At 44.5% G+C, this 17303-nt stretch overlaps 1 protein-coding gene across 2 annotated transcripts in view; it reads left to right on the forward strand.

Annotated features, from left to right (window-relative positions):
• Positions 1-1912: 1912 nt before the first annotated feature.
• The window catches only part of LOC106584592 (dual specificity protein phosphatase 8), a 110040-nt gene continuing 94649 nt past the window's right edge, over positions 1913-17303 (forward strand). The window contains exons 1-2 of one of the 2 annotated variants that reach the window (XM_014170054.3): positions 1913-2268; positions 16204-16757. In XM_014170054.3, coding sequence (XP_014025529.1) covers positions 16521-16757 — 237 coding nt within the window. In that variant the 5' untranslated portion in view covers positions 1913-2268; positions 16204-16520. Of the gene's footprint in view, positions 2269-8366; positions 8577-16203; positions 16758-17303 lie in introns of those variants that run through there. The other variant, XM_014170055.3, reaches the window with a different exon arrangement.

Genomic DNA, 17303 nt, shown 5'->3' on the forward strand with positions numbered 1-17303 from the left:
TTATCATAGAATTACTTCAGTAATGGCACACTTACATGGAGGATTTACCCTAGGCTTTTACCCAACATGCTCAAACTTTTCTATTTCCATATACGTAGCCTGGCACCCGTGTCTCACTGGGCCATGGGTCCAGCGGACCTGGAGCCAAGGCAAGGCCCTGGGTTCTTTTCAGCGAGCATTTACATAACAATGGCTAACTGTGAACTTTAGCACTTCACAAAGCAACAGTCTTGAATGATGCAAAGGTTGTAGATTCTGCTTGCCACAAGTCTTTAGTGTCACACTCCTGATGGAAACACAATAACACTAGAGCTAACATGAACATAAATCACCCTGGTGTGGGGGTAAGTCTAGATGGAAAAGCACCACGAGGCAACACAGAGGCTGAGACATGAGAATCCCAGCTGCAGCAGTTGCCAGTTGAAGTAGACAACTATGACCACTAGATGTCAGTCTATACAACGTAATACAGTGCTATATTGTGCAATGAAAACAACACATAAAGAACGTCCCGTTTTATGAGAAAAAAAGACGTGTAAATCTCACAATGAGCATTGACCACCACCACAATAATATGATTATATTTATATGGATCTAATGCACTTTGGTATAGTGTTGATATTGCTACTATATTTCTTGAATAGGCCTATAGTAACAGTGCAATTACAATGTAATATATTGTCGCTAACAAAAGGCCAGGGAAGCGAACCAGAGTCGCTGGTGTGAAAGGCGAACACCCTACATATCACCCAATAGGTTTAACCCACATGGAGGGAATTGGAATGTGGTTCATATAGTGATGATCACTACAATATGTTTTCATTCTGTTGGGTAGTGGTGAATGTTTATTTTTCCCCTTTTGTTGCTTTTTTGTTTAAAGCTGCAATATGTATCTTTTTTTGGGCGACCTGACCAAATTCACATAGAACTGTAGGTTATAGATATGTAATTCTCATTGAAAGCAAGTCTAAGACTCTGTACAGCTGTTCTATGTGAACTATTTCTATGCTTCCCATTCTTACGTTTCGTTTTTGCATCTTTTAGTTTCAGTTTTGTACACCGGCTTCAAACAACTGAGAACACAATATTTTGTGTTTATGGAAAATATATTTAGATGGTACAATGATTATCTACACTATACTTTGTTATTTTGTCACATAAACTGAAATTAGGCGAACTATTCGAATTTTAGCAACCAGGAAATGGCAGCGTGATTTCTGCATATTGCACCATTAACTGGCTATTCTTTATTTTCATTCACTGCATTGTTTCCATATTAGACTCAGCCCCTGTCTTGGCTCTCTCTCATTTTTTTCCTATATCCAATTTGGTCCCTCTTGACATTCTCATAAAACGTGTCTTCGTTTTATTAATGGTAAAGTCATGAAAAAAAAAACATTCTTTACATTGGAAATTGTGATTTAGTTCAATGCTCTTATAGCCAACGGGGTATACATATTTGTTACCTTTATTTAACTAGGTAAATCAGTTAAGAACAAATTGTTATTTACAATGACGGCCTACCGGGGAACAGTGGGTTAACTGCCTTGTTCAGAGGCAGAACAACAGATTTTTACGTTGTCAACTCGATCCAGCAACTTTTCGGTTACTGGCCCAACGCGCTACCCACTAGGCTACCTGCCGCATATCCTAGGATTCCGCACACCCATCCAGCAACATTTAATCATGGTTGGACAAAATCGCCTTTTCCTGTCTCAACAAAGGTGCATGACCCATACCATCCCTGTGTGTGATCTCCCGGCAGCCCGCCGCGCCGCACGTCTCCTTTAAAAACCAGAGTGTCCCTTTAATCCATGGCTCAAAAGGCTGACGTCAACTAACCCCTGAGCCACAGGCTCGGATTGGTTGAAGGTGACGTCAACTTGGATTTTTCTCTCTCTCTCCCCTCTGAACCATGACCTCATCCTTAGTTCATTTTAGTGCTATAGCTCACCTTCTGTTCTCCCGGGACGTTAATGCCTAGTAAATGGAGACTGCTTATCTACAATTGCGGTCACACTGCATGCCCCATATGCGAAACAATTTATTATTGTGCTTTAATGTGTTTCGCTCCGTTCTATTCTAGCGCTGTCAACTTTGCACGGGGACAGTAAAGGCTCAGCTGTCGCACATTATTCCATTGCCCTCGACCCATGACAAGTAAACAGTGACCAAAGTTAAAGCGCTTTGAAGAGGGCTGACATGGCACACTGTTCCTTTACACATGGAGATTAGCTGATCACAAATCACCAAGCCAGGGAGACAGAGGTGAGTGTCTATGTTTGTGGACCCTTCCTGTTGTGCAGTGTGTGATCAGTCAGCTATCTGTCAAATAATTCCTACACTATAATTGCTGCTAAATATTACGTTAGCAGGGGGTTGCTAGTTGGCTAGCCACAATAGCGCGCTGCTGCAGCTAGTCCGCCAGTGCGCAACCCCGAATAATAGAAATAATCAAACCTGGGCTTATTTCAGCTTTATTTTGACAAATAGCTTACCGCTTCTGTTCGCATTTTCTCTCTGAATATTATGGTTGGTCGAATGCAGTTATTTTTCTGTTTTTGTTTTGGTGCCGTTAATCATGTGCACAGTGGTTGTTTTTGCGTGCACATATCCACACGTCACAAGTTCACAATAGAAGAGTCTACCGCACCGCACTGTATCATTCTCCATTGACACACCGCGTGTATAATTTCATTGTCATTATCAAACCATTCACCTTTTTGTGAGTTAAAGAAATACCACTAAACATTTTGTCACGATCATATCTATTCCATAGCTGGGCTTTATTGTTGTCTCCATTGGGTTTATTGTGGTGTGCTGCTCTATTCTCACCATCTCTATGCTGAGACTGGGTGACAGAGAACTACAAATAGATTGTAATTTGTTTGTTTTCCATCCAATATTAGCCTGCCGTTATTGTTATGATCATGGTATTATTTTGCAATAACATAAGGTTATAAAACAGGCTACTGCTATTTGCGTTTTTGTTATGTAGAGAAATCATTGATTAGAGAAATCAAATTTATTTGTCACATACAAATGGTTAGCAGGTGTTAATGCAAGTGTAGCGAAATGCTTGTGCTTCTAGTTCTGACCATGCAGTAATATCTAACAAGTAATATAACCTAGCAATTTCACAACAACTACCTTATACACACAAGTGTAAAGGAATGAGGAGATGATCAGCTAAAGTAGGCCACCTCTGTGTTATCAAATCAAAGTGTATTTGTCACGTGCGCCGAATACAACAGGTGTAGACTTTATAGTGAAATGCTTACATACAGGCTCTAACCAATAGTGCGGAAAAAAAAGTTTGTGTGTGGGTAAGTAAAGAAATAAACAACAGTAAAAAGACATTTGAAAATAAGAGTAGCATGGCAATATACAGACACCAGTTAGTCGGGCTTATTTGAGGTAGTATGTACATGTGGGTATGGTTAAAGTGACTATGTATATATGATGAACAGAGAGTAGCAGTAGCGTAAAAAGAGGGGTTGGCGGGTGGTGGGACACAATGCAGATAGCCCGGTTAGCCAATGTGCGGGAGCACTGGTTGGTCGGGCCAATTTGAGGTAGTACGTACATGAATGTATAGTTAAAGTGACTATGCATATAAGATAAACAGAGAGTAGCGGGGGGGGCAGGGGGAGGGCACACAATGCAAATAGTCCGGGTAGCCATTTGATTACCTGTTCAGGAGTCTTATGGCTTGGGGGTAAAAACTGTTGAGAAGCCTTTTTGTCCTAGACTTGGCACTCCGGTACCGCTTGTCATGCGGTAGTAGAGAGAACAGGTAGTAGAGAGAACAGGTAGTAGAGAGAACAGGTAGTAGAGAGAACAGTCTATGACTGGGGTGGCTGGGGTCTTTGACAATTTTCAGGGCCTTCCTCTGACACCGCCTGGTGTAGAGGTCCTGGGTGGCAGGCAGCTTTGCCCAAGTGATGTACTGGGCCGTACGCACTACCCTCTGAAGTGCCTTGCGGTCGGAGGCCGAGCAATTGCCGTACGAGGCAGTGATGCAACCGGTCAGGATGCTCTTGATGTTGCAGCTGTAGAACGTTTTGAGGATCTCAGGACCCATGTCAAATCTTTTAAGTTTCTTGAGTGGGAATAGGCTTTGTCGTGCCCTCTTCACGACTGTCTTGGTGTGTTTGGACCATTCTAATTTGTTGTTGATGTGGACACCAAGGAATTTGAAGCTTTCAACCTGCTCCACTACAGCACCGTCGATGACAATGGGGACGTGCTCGGTGCTCCTTTTCCTGTAGTCCACAATCATCTCCTTAGTCTTGGTTACGTTGAGGGATAGGTTGTTATTCTGGCACCACCCGGCCAGGTCTCTGACCTCCTCCCTATAGGCTGTCTCGTCGTTGTCGGTAATCAGGCCTACCACTGTTGTGTCGTCAGCAAACTTAATGATGGTGTTGGAGTCGTGCCTGGCCATGCAGTCGTGGGTGAACAGGGAGTACAGGAGGGGACTGAGCACGCACCCCTGGGGAGCTCCAGTGTTGAGGATCAGCGTGGCAGATGTGTTGCTACCTACCCTCACCACCTGGGGGCGGCCTGTCAGGAAGTCCAGGTTCCAGTTGCAGGGTGAGGTGTTTAGTCCCAGGTTCCTTAGCTTAGTGATGAGCTTTGAGGGTACTATGGTGTTGAACGCTTAGCTGTAGTCAATGAATAGCATTCTCACATAGGTGTTCCTTTTGTCCAGGTGGGAAAGGGCAGTGTGGAGTGCAATCGAGATTGCATCATCTGTAGATCTGTTTAGGCGGTATGCAAATTGGAGTGGGTCTAGGGTTTCTGGGATAATGGTGTTGTTGTGAGCCATTCCCAGCCTTTCAAAGCACTTCATGGCTACGGACGTGAGTGATACGGGTCTGTAGTTATTTAGGCAGGTTGCCTTTGTGTTCATGGGCACAGGGACTATGGTGGTTTACTTGAAGCATGTTGGTATTACAGACTCAATCAGGGACTTGTTGAAAATGTCAGTGAAGACACCTGCCCGTTGGTCAGCACATGCCCGGAGCACACGTCCTGGTAATCCATCTGGCCCCGCAGCCTTGTGAATGTTGACCTGTTTAAAGGTCTTTCTCCCGTTGGCTACGGAGAGCGTGATCACACAGTCGTCCGGAACAGCTGATGCTCTCATGCATGCCTCAGTGTTGCTTGCCTCGAAGCGAGCATAGAAGTAATTTAGCTCTTCTGGTAGGCTCGTGTTACTGGGCAGCTCGCGGCTGTGCTCCCCTTTGTAGTCTGTAATAGTTTGCAAGCCCTGCCACATCCGACGAGCGTCGGAGCCGGTGTAGTATGATTCAATCTTAGCCCTGTATTGACGCTTTGCCTGTTTGATGGTTCGTCGCAGGGCATAGTGGGATTTCTTGTAAGCTTCCGGGTTAGAGTCCCGCACCTTGAAAGCGGCAGCTCTACCCTTTAGCTCAGTGCGAATGTTGCCTGTAATCCATGGCTTCTGGTTGGGGTATGTACATACAGTCACTGTGGGGACGACGTCCTCAATGATCCTGCCCCTACCCTGTTCATCAAAGCATTCAGAGGGGTCCTACCTCCTGCACTAGGGGATAGCCCATTACATCTGGGGATAGCCCATTACATTAATAGAACAGATATTTCCATTCAAACCAGTTCTATTTAGATATTGTGTTTACTAACACAGGAGTAATGAAGGCCTAGATCACACTTCCACTCACGGCTGGCAAAAAATAACTAATTGAAAGGATCGCCCCCCCCAAACTAAGCCACACATTCAATATAATTTCTCAGTGTGCCTTGCCAAGTGAATTTTAGAGTTGTTGTAAAAATAAAAAAAAAGATACCTTTTTCATGGTGTCCAATTGGTAGTTAAAGTCTTGTCCCATCGCTGCAACTCCTATGCAGACTCAGGAGAGGCAAAGGTCGAGAGCCACGCGTCCTCCGAAACACTACCTAACCAAGCCGCACTGCTTCTTGACTAAATGCCGCTTAACCAGCCACACCAATGTGTTGAAGGAAACACCGTACACCTGGCGACCACGTCAGAATGCATGCACCTGGCCTGCCACAGGAGTCGCTAGAGTGCGACGGGACAAGGACATCCCTGCCAGCCAAACCCTCTCCTAACTCCAACAACGCTGGGCCAATTGTGCACTGCCCTATGGGTCTCCCAGTCAGCTGTGACAGAGCCTGGACTCAAACCAGGATCTCTAGTGGCACAGCTAGTAACTGCGATGCAGTGCCTTAGACCACTGCGCCACTCAGGAGGCCCAACATTCAATATCATTTCTCAGTGTGCCTTGCCTTTGAGTGAATTGTGGCATTACCACCAATTACTGTAGTTGTTAGTGACAGAGAAACATTGTTGAATTCGTTCATTTTCAGTCCTGTGGACTTCACCAAGTGAGTTCCTACTGTAGGAGAATGTTATCATTACAATTATACTCTTTAATTGTAAACTGACAGTGTTATTGTAACACCTCAAACAACACTATAAATATTACACTGACAAATTAACACTAGGTAACACTGGCTAAAATGCTGTGTGTGTTCCACAGATTCCCATCCCATTTGAGGTCTGTAGATGACGTTATTGGGAAGTTAATGATTAACTTGGATGATGTTACCTCATCGTTGGGTGTACTCCAGTTGATCCCTTTGTGTTTGCTTTCCCTCCACAGGCTTATGTGTAATTATTGACCTGAAGAAGACAGTCAGCACAGCCAGCGTTGTTTATTTGACATGTATTGCATAGAAGTGAGTTAATTGTTTTAAATGTATTGCAAAGCATTCTTCCTGAACAATTTGAGTTAAAATAATTTACTCAGTTTGAGACTTCTGGTCATTTTTTTAAAGTCACGTTTCATTACTCCTGGGCTACTACAGCACCCAAAGTTTCATCTATATTTTGGATAGCATTTTCCTGAACCTATTTTGTTATTCTTCTCCTGGTTAGTGTATGAACCTGTTCCGATATACTAGTATTGGTCAGTAGTGTTGGAGCCAGCTCTAGACCCTGTGGTGGTACCCTACCCTACAGTACCCACTACACAGCATCCTCCCTCTGTCCTCCTCGTGCCCCTTGCTCTCCCCAATACGGGCTGTTTCCATGGAAACCTAGCAATCTGCTCCAGTCAGTCCCACCTGTTTCCTACTTATTCTCTTCTGTACCTCAGAGTTTTAGAAATAAAAACAGGCTTCCGCTGGTTATTTTAGGTAGTTAGGGCTTTTTCTTCTAAATCTCTGAGGGTTTCTAAATGCAGGATGGAGGAGACTAGTTGTGCAGGGTAGGGATTGTCAATGTGGTTTGCTATGTTCATTAGTATGCTGCGTTGCCATGTTGGATGGATGAGGATGCTGAGGTTGGGGGCTCCCCTTCTCTCCTCTCCCCTCCCTTTCAGTCTAGACAGACAAAAGCGAATGAGAAGCGAGCTGTGATGCAATGATGGTGTGAGTTTGTACCTCTACAGATCTAACCTGCACACCCCTCCTCTCCCTGCTGGTACCTCTCTCCTGCTCAATACTACACCCCTCCTCTCCCTGCTGGTACCTCTCTCCTGCTCAATACTACACCCCTCCTCTCCCTGCTGGTACCTCTCTCCTGCTCAATACTACACCCCTCCTCTCCCTGCTGGTACCTCTCTCCTGCTCAATACTACACCCCTCCTCTCCCTGCTGGTACCTCTCTCCTGCTCAATACTACACCCCTCCTCTCCCTGCTGGTACCTCTCTCCTGCTCAATACTACACCCCTCCTCTCCCTGCTGGTACCTCTCTCCTGCTCAATACTACACCCCTCCTCTCCCTGCTGGTACCTCTCTCCTGCTCAATACTACACCCCTCCTCTCCCTGCTGGTACCTCTCTCCTGCTCAATACTACACCTCTCCTCTCCCTGCTGGTACCTCTCTCCTGCTCAATACTACACCCCTCCTCTCCCTGCTGGTACCTCTCTCCTGCTCAATACTACACCCCTCCTCTCCCTGCTGGTACCTCTCTCCTGCTCAATACTACACCCCTCCTCTCCCTGCTGGTACCTCTCTCCTGCTCAATACTACACCTCTCCTCTCCCTGCTGGTACCTCTCTCCTGCTCAATACTACACCCCTCCTCTCCCTGCTGGTACCTCTCTCCTGCTCAATACTACACCCCTCCTCTCCCTGCTGGTACCTCTCTCCTCTCCCTACCCCTCCGCTACTCCCTCTCTCCTCTCCCCATCCCACCCCTTCCATCCTATCCCCTCTTCACCCCTCCTCTCCCCTCACAGCCTCGTCCTTGTTGTCCGCACGAGAGAACGATTGAGGATGAGTGAGGGAGGGGGAGAGTGAGAAAGGGAGGAAGAAAAAGGGAGCTAGGGAGGGCGGGCTCGGGCGCCATTAGACATATGCAGCGGTCAGTGTGTGTTGCGCTCAACAGCAGCAACACAGAGAGGATATGATCACGTCTCATCCTGCTCTCTAGTACTGCACTGTCTGTCTGGAGGACTCCACTGACATAGCCATGCTATGGGGATGTCATAAGGCATGGTAAGGATGACACAGGGATGCTAATATCCTTGGTGCAGTGAGGCTACACTAGCTGCTAGCTAAGGTGAGGAAATCAAATCTGCATTTGTATTGGTCTTGGGAGAGAGGAGGGGGCGTGTGTGGATCTTTGTTTACATGCATTGCATGTGATGTGTTTTGTACTATGTGTTGTTGTGTGTGCTTTACTTGTATCCCCTCTTACATGTCAAGAGACGGTAGAGGCATTAGTGAGCACAAGATGTTGAAAATACATATTTTCAACCAAAGATACATTTTCTATGTCGTTTCAATGTCTTTTGCTCTGTGTACTGTAGTCCCAGTGTCCTTGTGTTATGCAGGAGGACTCTGTTAGCTCTAGCAGTCTACATATAGAAGTTAGTTAGCTCTTCCATGTTCCAGATGCTGTGCTAGCACTGGGCACATTGCCAAGCAGCCACTGTAGATAGATTGACATCTATGTCAGATTGCTGCCCACTTGCTGGTGTAGGAGATGATGGAAGAAAATACCCTTGTTATATAAGAACTACTAGGAAGACATGGGTACGCTAATGGATGTTGTGTGCTGTTGACAGTTTCAAATACTCTTATCGTGACACACTCTATTCAATCTGAATCGCTGAAGTTCAGAGTTACAGCGTGATTCAAATTTAAAGGCAATGTTCCTGCATTAGCGGAGACTGCATTCACGGTAAACACTGCATATGTCGGCTCAATTGGAAAAACATGAACATTTCTATCGCACAATTTGTAATGCTTCAGCGATACAGATTGAATAGAGTTAGTGATGGAGATTAATAAGACTGTCGGTTTCACACCTAATTCTGTAAGATTGAGAAAGACTAATTTCAAACGCTTTTTTTTATAAAGCCCTTTTTACATCAGCAGATGTCACAAAGTGCTTATACAGAAACCCAGCCTAAAACCCCAAACAACTCTCTTCTATCTCTCTTTCTCTCTCTCATACCTCTATATCAGGGTTATTCAACTCTCACCCAACTAGGTCCGGAGCCTGCTGGTTTCTGTTCTACCTGATCATTAATTGCACCCACCTGATATCCCAGGTCTAAATCAGTCCCTGATTGGGAGAGGAACAAAGAAACAATGCAATGGAACTGGCTTCGAGGTCCAGATTTGAGTTTCTGGGCTCTATATTCTATATCTCTCTCATCTATCTCTCATCTCTTCTATCTCCATCTCTATCTCTCATCTCTTCTATCTCTCATATCTCCATCTCTCTCTTCTATCTCTTCTATCGGTCCTATTTTCTATCTCCATCTCTCTTTTCTAGCTGTCCTGTTTTTGGTATTTGGTATTTTATTAGGATCCCCATTAGCTGTTTCAAAAGCAGCAGCTACTTTTCCTGGGATCCACACAAAACATGAAACATGACATAATACAGAACATTAATAGACAAGAACAGCTCAAGGACAGAACTACAACAATCTCCTGTTTCCTTCTCTCTCTTCTATCTTCAATCTCCATCTCTCTCTTCTACCGGTCCTGTCTCCATCTCTCTCTTCTACCGGTCCTGTCTCCATCTCTCTCTTCTACCGGTCCTGTCTCCATCTCTCTCTTCTACCGGTCCTGTCTTCTATTGGTCCTGTCTTCTGTCTCCATCTCTCTCTTCTACCGGTCCTGTCTTCTATTGGTCCTGTCTTCTATCTCCATCTCTCTCTTCAGCATATCACCCTGCATCTCACTGTTGGCTTGCTTCTGAAGCTATACAGCGTTGGTCCTGGTTAGTCCCTGGATGGGAGACCAGATGCTCCTGGAAGTTGTGTTGGAGGGCCAGTAGGAGGCACCCTTTCCTCTGGTCAAAAAAAAGATCCCAATGCCCCAGAGCAGTGATTGGGGACATTGCCCTGTGTAGGGTGCTGTCTTTTGGATGTGACGTTAAACAGGTGTCCTGACTCTCTGTAGTCTCTAAAGATCCTATGGCACTTATAGTAAGAGTAGGAGTGTTAACCCTGGTGTCCTGGCTAAATCTGGCCTTCATACCATCATGGTCACCTAATCATCCACAGTTTACAATTGGCTCATTCATCTCCCCTGTAACTATTCCCTGAGTTGTTGCTGTAAATGGGAATGTGTTCTCAGTCAAATTGCCTGGTAAAATAATGGTTAAATGAAATTCTATCTCTCTCTTCTATCAGTCTTATCTTCTATCTCCATCTATATAGTAGCTGTACTGTAAAATGTACAGTAAATTGCTGGCATCAATTGGCCAGTAAGATACTGTAATTTATTTTACAGTACAGCTACTATAATCTATTTTATGCAAATCCATTTTACGTACCAAAAATGTTGATGTAATCAATTTGACAGTGTATTACTGGAATTACCCATGCAGCGACATTTTACCCAGTGTTTTTTCAAGTACATTTTTTTACATTTACATGTACCTTTTGGTCATTTAGCAGGCACTCTTCTACTTAGCAACTAAGTTGATAAAAAAAAATAAAAAACATATCACAGTCATTGCAAGTAAAACGTTTCTGTAACCGTTACTGAAAATGTTGTTATAGTTAAGGATACATTGGTCTTCAAAATAATTGTAATTACAACAAGATTCACTACATGGCCCAAAATATTTGTATGCCTGCTTGTTTAACATCTCATTCCAAAATCATGGGTATTAATATGGAATTGGTCCCCCCTTTGCTGCTATAACAGGCTCCACTCTTCTGGGAAGGCTTTTGCTAGATGTTGGAACATTGCTGCGGGGACTTGCTTCCATTCAGCCACAAGGCCATTAGTGAGGTCGGGCACTGATGATGGGCAATTAGGCCTGGCTTGCAGTCGGCGTTCCAATTCATCCCAAAGATGTTCGATGGGGTTGAGGTCAGGGCTCTGTGCAGGCTGATCTCGACAAATCATTTCTGTATGGACCTCACTTAGTGCATGGGGGCATTATCATGCTGAAACAGGAAAGGGCCTTCCCCAAACCTTTGCCACAAAGTTGGAAGCACAGAAGCGTCTAGAATGTCATTGTATGCTGTAGCGTTAATATTTCCCTTCACTGGAACTAAGGGTCCAAGCCCGAACCATGAAAAACAGCCCCAGATCATTATTCCCCCTCTACCAAAACTTTACAGTTGTCACTATGCATTGGGGCAGGTAGTGTTCTCCTGGCATCCACCAAACCCAGATTCATCTGTCGGACTGCCAGATGGTGAAGCGTGATTCATCACTCCAGAGAATGCTTTTCCACTGCTCAAGACTCCAATGGCGGCGAGCTTTACACCACTCCAACCGATACTTGGCATTGCGCATTGTGATGTTAGGCTTGTGTGCGGCTGCTCTGCCATGGAAACCCATTTTATGAAGCTCCTGACGAACAGATTATGATTACATTGCTTCCAGAGGAAGTTTGGAACTCGGTAGTGAGTGTTGCAACCAAGCACAGAGGATTTTTACATGCTACGCACTTCAGCGTTTGACATTGTTGCTCCTAGACGTTTCCACTTCACAATGACAGCAGTTACAGTTGACTGGGGCTGCTCTAGCAGGGCTGAAATTTGATGAACTGACTTGTTGGAAAGGTGTTATCCTATGACGGTGCCATGTTGAAAGTCACTGAGCTCTTCAGTACGGGCCATTCTACTGCCAATGTTTGTCTATGGAGATTTTATGGATGTGTGCTCAATTTCTTTTTTTACACCTGTCCGCAACGTGTGTGACAGGGTGTCCACATACTTTTGGCCATGTTGTGTATCTTATAATCTATCTCTAACCATCTCTGGATAGTGCCAATATAATACTGAGATATTCACAGCAACTTGATGCCAGAGCAATGAAGCGGAGCAATAAAAGTGAACATTTTAAACTGTAAGAAATGTATTTAAACAGCATTTTACTGTAATTACAAGGGATTAGAGTGAGAATGTTGGCTGTAAGGATTTGCATATTAATGAATACTTGGTGTTTTGTATGAATTGCACTTCTTGAAGCCTAACAAAAGGTTTCCCAACTGGCTATGATGACAAGGCAAAACATACCAAATGTACATAGGTAAATGTTCAACCGTTACATTTTTAAGACCCGCTACAACTCTGATCTTTTCCTTTCATACAGTTAATTATTTAGGAAATACTACCACATATCAGTTAACATGGAACAGCACTCTCACTAACGGGTGCAACAAATATAGCTTCTTACAAGGCACTCGTTAAAATATGTTCACGTCCCAGTGATTTGTTCTACTCCCACAATACACTGAGTGTACAAAACAGAAGGAACAGCTGCTCTTTCCATGACAGACTGACCAGGTGAAATCTATGATCCGTTATTGAAGACACCTGTTAAATCCACATCAAGCAGTGTAGCTGAAGGGGAGGAGACAGGTTAAAGAAGGATTTTTAAGCCTTGAGACAATTGAGACATGATTTAAGTGCCTTTGAACAAGGTATGTTTGCAGGTTCCAGGCACACCTGTTTGAATGTGTCAACAACTGCAATGCTGCAGGGTTTTTCACGCTCAACCGTTTCTCGTGTGTATCGAGAATGGTCCACCACCCAAAAGACAACCAGCCAACCTGACACAACTGTGGGAAGCATTGGAGTCAACATGGACCAGCAGTCCTGTGGAACACTTTAAATGCCTTGGAGAGTCTATGCCCTAATGAATTGAGGCCGTTCTGAGGGCAAAAGGAGGTGCAACTCATTATAAGGAAGGTTTTCCTAATGTTTTGTACACTCAGTGTATTGCTCCGCAATGCACCATCATTTACAGAATGCTGTAGTAAATATAACAGCGTAGCAATACAGTTCTTTATTCTTAAATTGTATCAAATAAAATCAGTAATTGCAAATAGTGAATATTTAATTATATATTACACTATGCCAACTGATATATGGTGTTTTCTATCATTTTCACTTTAAGCCTTAACAAAGGCTTCTAAACTGTCAATACTACCGGGCAGAACAGATCAAAAGGACATGGCTAGCCACTCAACCGTTAAAGGTTTGTGACTTGCTGCCACTTTGATCTGTTCCCTATATACGTTTAATTGGTAGGGAATCACTACCGCATATCACTTAAATTGGTACAGTACTCTCATTAACAGGTGCAACATATATAGCCTCTTATAAGACACGCCTCAAAATATGTTAATGAGCAAGAAACAACAATACTGTGCACCCAAGGTTTTTGGCTCTCTACAAAATGCAGTATGGTTTTGTATTGTATTTTGAATTCCAGTAAAGTACTGACAGCAATTAGCTTGTAAGTTACTGTAGAGTTTCAGGATAAGGTATCCCTGAAGTACCGTATATTGCCGTATTCTGTGAGGGTACAGCGTTCTCACTCACGGAGTGAAACAAATATAGCCTCTTATAGCACACATTTTCCCACAATGCATCATAATTAATACTGTAAAACACATGTATGGTATTTTACTGTGCATTCTACAGTGTTTTACTGTTGAAATTACAGAAAAGTCTTAGTGTGCTGTTACTGATAAGAAAGCTAACAGTGTAGCCTTGAGCTAGATGTGTTGTTAGGCTGAGAGTTCCTCACAGAATAACAACCCTTCCTTCCACATCTCCTCCCTGTGCCGTGGCGATAATGTCATAGTAGGGGTTAGAGGTTGTTGATTAGATCATGGCCCCTGTCCATGGACACTGCTGACCAGATCTCTCTCTCTCTCTCTCTCAAAATTCAAGGGCTTTATTGGAAACACATGTTAACATTGCCAAAGCAAGTGAAGTAGATAATAAACAATAAAAATTAACAGTAAACATTACACTCACAGAAGTTCCAAAAGAATAAAGACATTTGAAATGTCATATTATGTTTATATACAGCGTTGTAACGATGTGCAGATATTTAAAGTACAACATGGAAAATAAATAAATATAAATATGGGTTGTCTTCACAATGGTGTTTGTTCTTCACTGGTTGCCCTTTTCTTGTGGCAACAGGTCTCTCTCTCTGTGTTTCTCTCTCTCTGTGTGTTTCTCTCTCTCGCTGTGTTTCTCTCTCTCGCTGTGTTTCTCTCTCTCGCTGTGTTTCATTTTCTCTGTGTTTCTCTCTCTGTGTTACTCTCACTCTGCTTGTCTCTCTGTGTCTCTGTCGCCCACCAAGTCCCTATTGGATAGGACTGAATGTTTCTTGTTTTTCTCTCACTCACGCACACGTTTCTGTCTCCCACCTCGCTCTCATACATACACACAGAAATTCTTTCCCTTTCTCTCTCACATACTCTTTCTTCCTCTCTCCCACTCCTTACACACATGGTGCCCTTCTTTCTCTCTGTCTCCATCTCTTTCACCTCTCTCTTCCTCCCATTCTCTCTGTGTAGTACATGGTTGTCAGTATGTAAATGGTGCATTTCTACTCTCCAGGAAAGCTATACTGGCTACTGTTGTTGTCGTGGAGATGTTGTCCTGATGCATTGTTTACAGTCCTGTTTTAGCCGAAACCTCTGTTTCTTCATGGGAAAGCCTCTCACTCCCCCGTTCCTCTCCCTTTTACACTCTCTCTCGCTCACTTTCTCTTTCGTCTGGGGTGTAAACCTTCCTTTACACAGTAAGCGAGAGGAGAGGTGACATGTATTTTTCATGACGCAGCGTAGCAGAAAATAAATAAAATAATATGGCTGCTCTGCACCATCTTATGTAAAGTAGCACTTTCTGTCACCCCATCAGACAGTACCTCGGAATGTAATGTTTGTCCATGGGATTTCCTCAAATGTTTGGTCTACACTGTGTATGTGCATGCATGAACTGTGTGTGTGTGTGTCAGCTAACAGTCTGACAGTTGTAGCGGTGGGAGGGAAAGTCATTGTGTGATGAAGGAGCTTATAGAGGGGTCTCTGTGACATGTGACGCCACACACACACACACACACACACACACAGGCTGTTTATCTGTGTCCAGACCTGCTCTGTGAATTCCCCTCTTGCTTAATTTATCTCAGCTCCTCAGTTTCCTGTTTCACGAGCTGCCACACAAGAGACCTTGCACCCACCACAACACACACACAGTTTCAATTGTAGTACAGCGCTGTAGTCAGTGTATAAAGGCACTGTGTATTGCTGTAATTTCACCTGATAGTCCTCATAGTAGATTCCTCAGATCAGATCTCAGAACAGATTGAGCTCAGGGATGATCCAGAGCCCCTGTGAAGTCCTAACATGTTATATATTTGTTTAGCACTCTGGTTGTTTTTTATATGCGAGGTGAGTAAAGCCTGTAAAGAGACTGTAAATGTAAGAATACTTTACACTTGACATTGCGGTTATGGTACTGATGGCTGTAGTTTGTTTTAGGTTGCTCTAATTAGCAGCCCAGGGTCTGGCATACAGGATGGAACATGGAAGACAGTAGGCTACTTTGTCCACTTGGTTACTGTGTGGTGTGACTCATCACTATGTCATGTGTGGTGTGAATCATCACTATGTCATGTTTCATAACTTCTCAGGATGATTGATTCAGTACACCTTAAATCTGTCTCATAACCCTCACACCCATGTGTTTCAAAACTCCAGCAAAGTTTTCTCAAAGTTGGTGGCAGCTCAATTGCCACTAGTGTTACAAAGCGTTTAATTTGAACAGTGTGTAGATGCTGATTCACTTTAGATGGATCTTTCACATACAGGTTAGAATGTTTGACTTATAACCATCTACATGAAAAGTGCCTTCACTCACTCACTCACTCACTCACTCACTCACTCTTCCTTCTCTCCTCAGACACCATGGCTCTCCTGAGGTCCGTTACAGTAGCGGTAGCGTCTCTCCTCCATTGACATCCTCTCTTCTCCGCTTCCACCACTCCCTCTCTCCACTCATCTACCCATCCACCCTCAGCACCACCCCTCCCCCATCCATCCATCCACCCCTACAACCTCAGCACCACCCCTCCCCCCCATCCATCCACCCCTCCCCCCTCAGCACCACCCCTCCCCCATCCATCCACTCATCTACCCTCAGCACCACCCCTCCCCCCATCCATCCACCCATCCTCTCCACTCCTCACTGACCTCGTTGCTACCCATCGTTGTGACATCATGGCGGGGGAGAAGGGACCAACCAGGCGGAGCGCCATGGACATCAAGCGCCTAGCGGGGCTGATCCAGAGGGGGGCGGGTCGTCTACTGGTGATTGACAGCCGGACGTTCTCGGAGTACAACGCATCCCATGTACAAGGGGCGGTCAACGTGTGCTGCTCCAAGCTGGTGAAGAGGCGACTGCAGCAGGACAAGGTGTCCGTCACCGAGCTACTACAGCCCAACGGCAAGGTCAAGGTAGGTCAAGGGGACAGGGGTTAGAGGTCAGGGGTCAGAGTTCGAAATTGGATGGAAGTTAGTTTATTGTCCTTCAAGAAGAAATATTTTCAACAGCTCACCTGTTACACTGTACAGATCACAACAGGAAAACATGCTGGTAATGAGGGCCAAGGGGCTGCCTACAGTGTATCATTCTATCATAGAAATCGAATCTAGATTATATTTCTATGCATTCTATGTCTGTGTTCCAGGAGACCAGCACCAGTCATTAGTTCAGGATTATTTCCTGGATGTGAGAGATGCTTTTTGGGTGGGAGAAGAAAAGCAGCCTAAGGACATGAACATTCTCTGCTATTGTTCTATGCAACAGTGTCAGGTAGAGGTCTGTGTACTGTTCTGTTCTGTAGGCAGTCTGTGTCTCTCTGGCTAGCTCCTACTCTGCTCTGGATTTCTGGGTGCTATATTTGGCAGGCTGGCAGGCAGGCAGGCTGGCAGGCAGGCTGGCATGCAGGCAGGCAGGCAGGCGGTAATACTGTAGGTTTATTGGGTGCTATATTTGGCAGG

This window comes from Salmo salar, chromosome 23, assembly GCF_965601325.2.
Source record: "Salmo salar chromosome 23, fSalSal1, whole genome shotgun sequence".
Classification (NCBI taxonomy): Eukaryota; Metazoa; Chordata; class Actinopteri; order Salmoniformes; family Salmonidae; genus Salmo; species Salmo salar.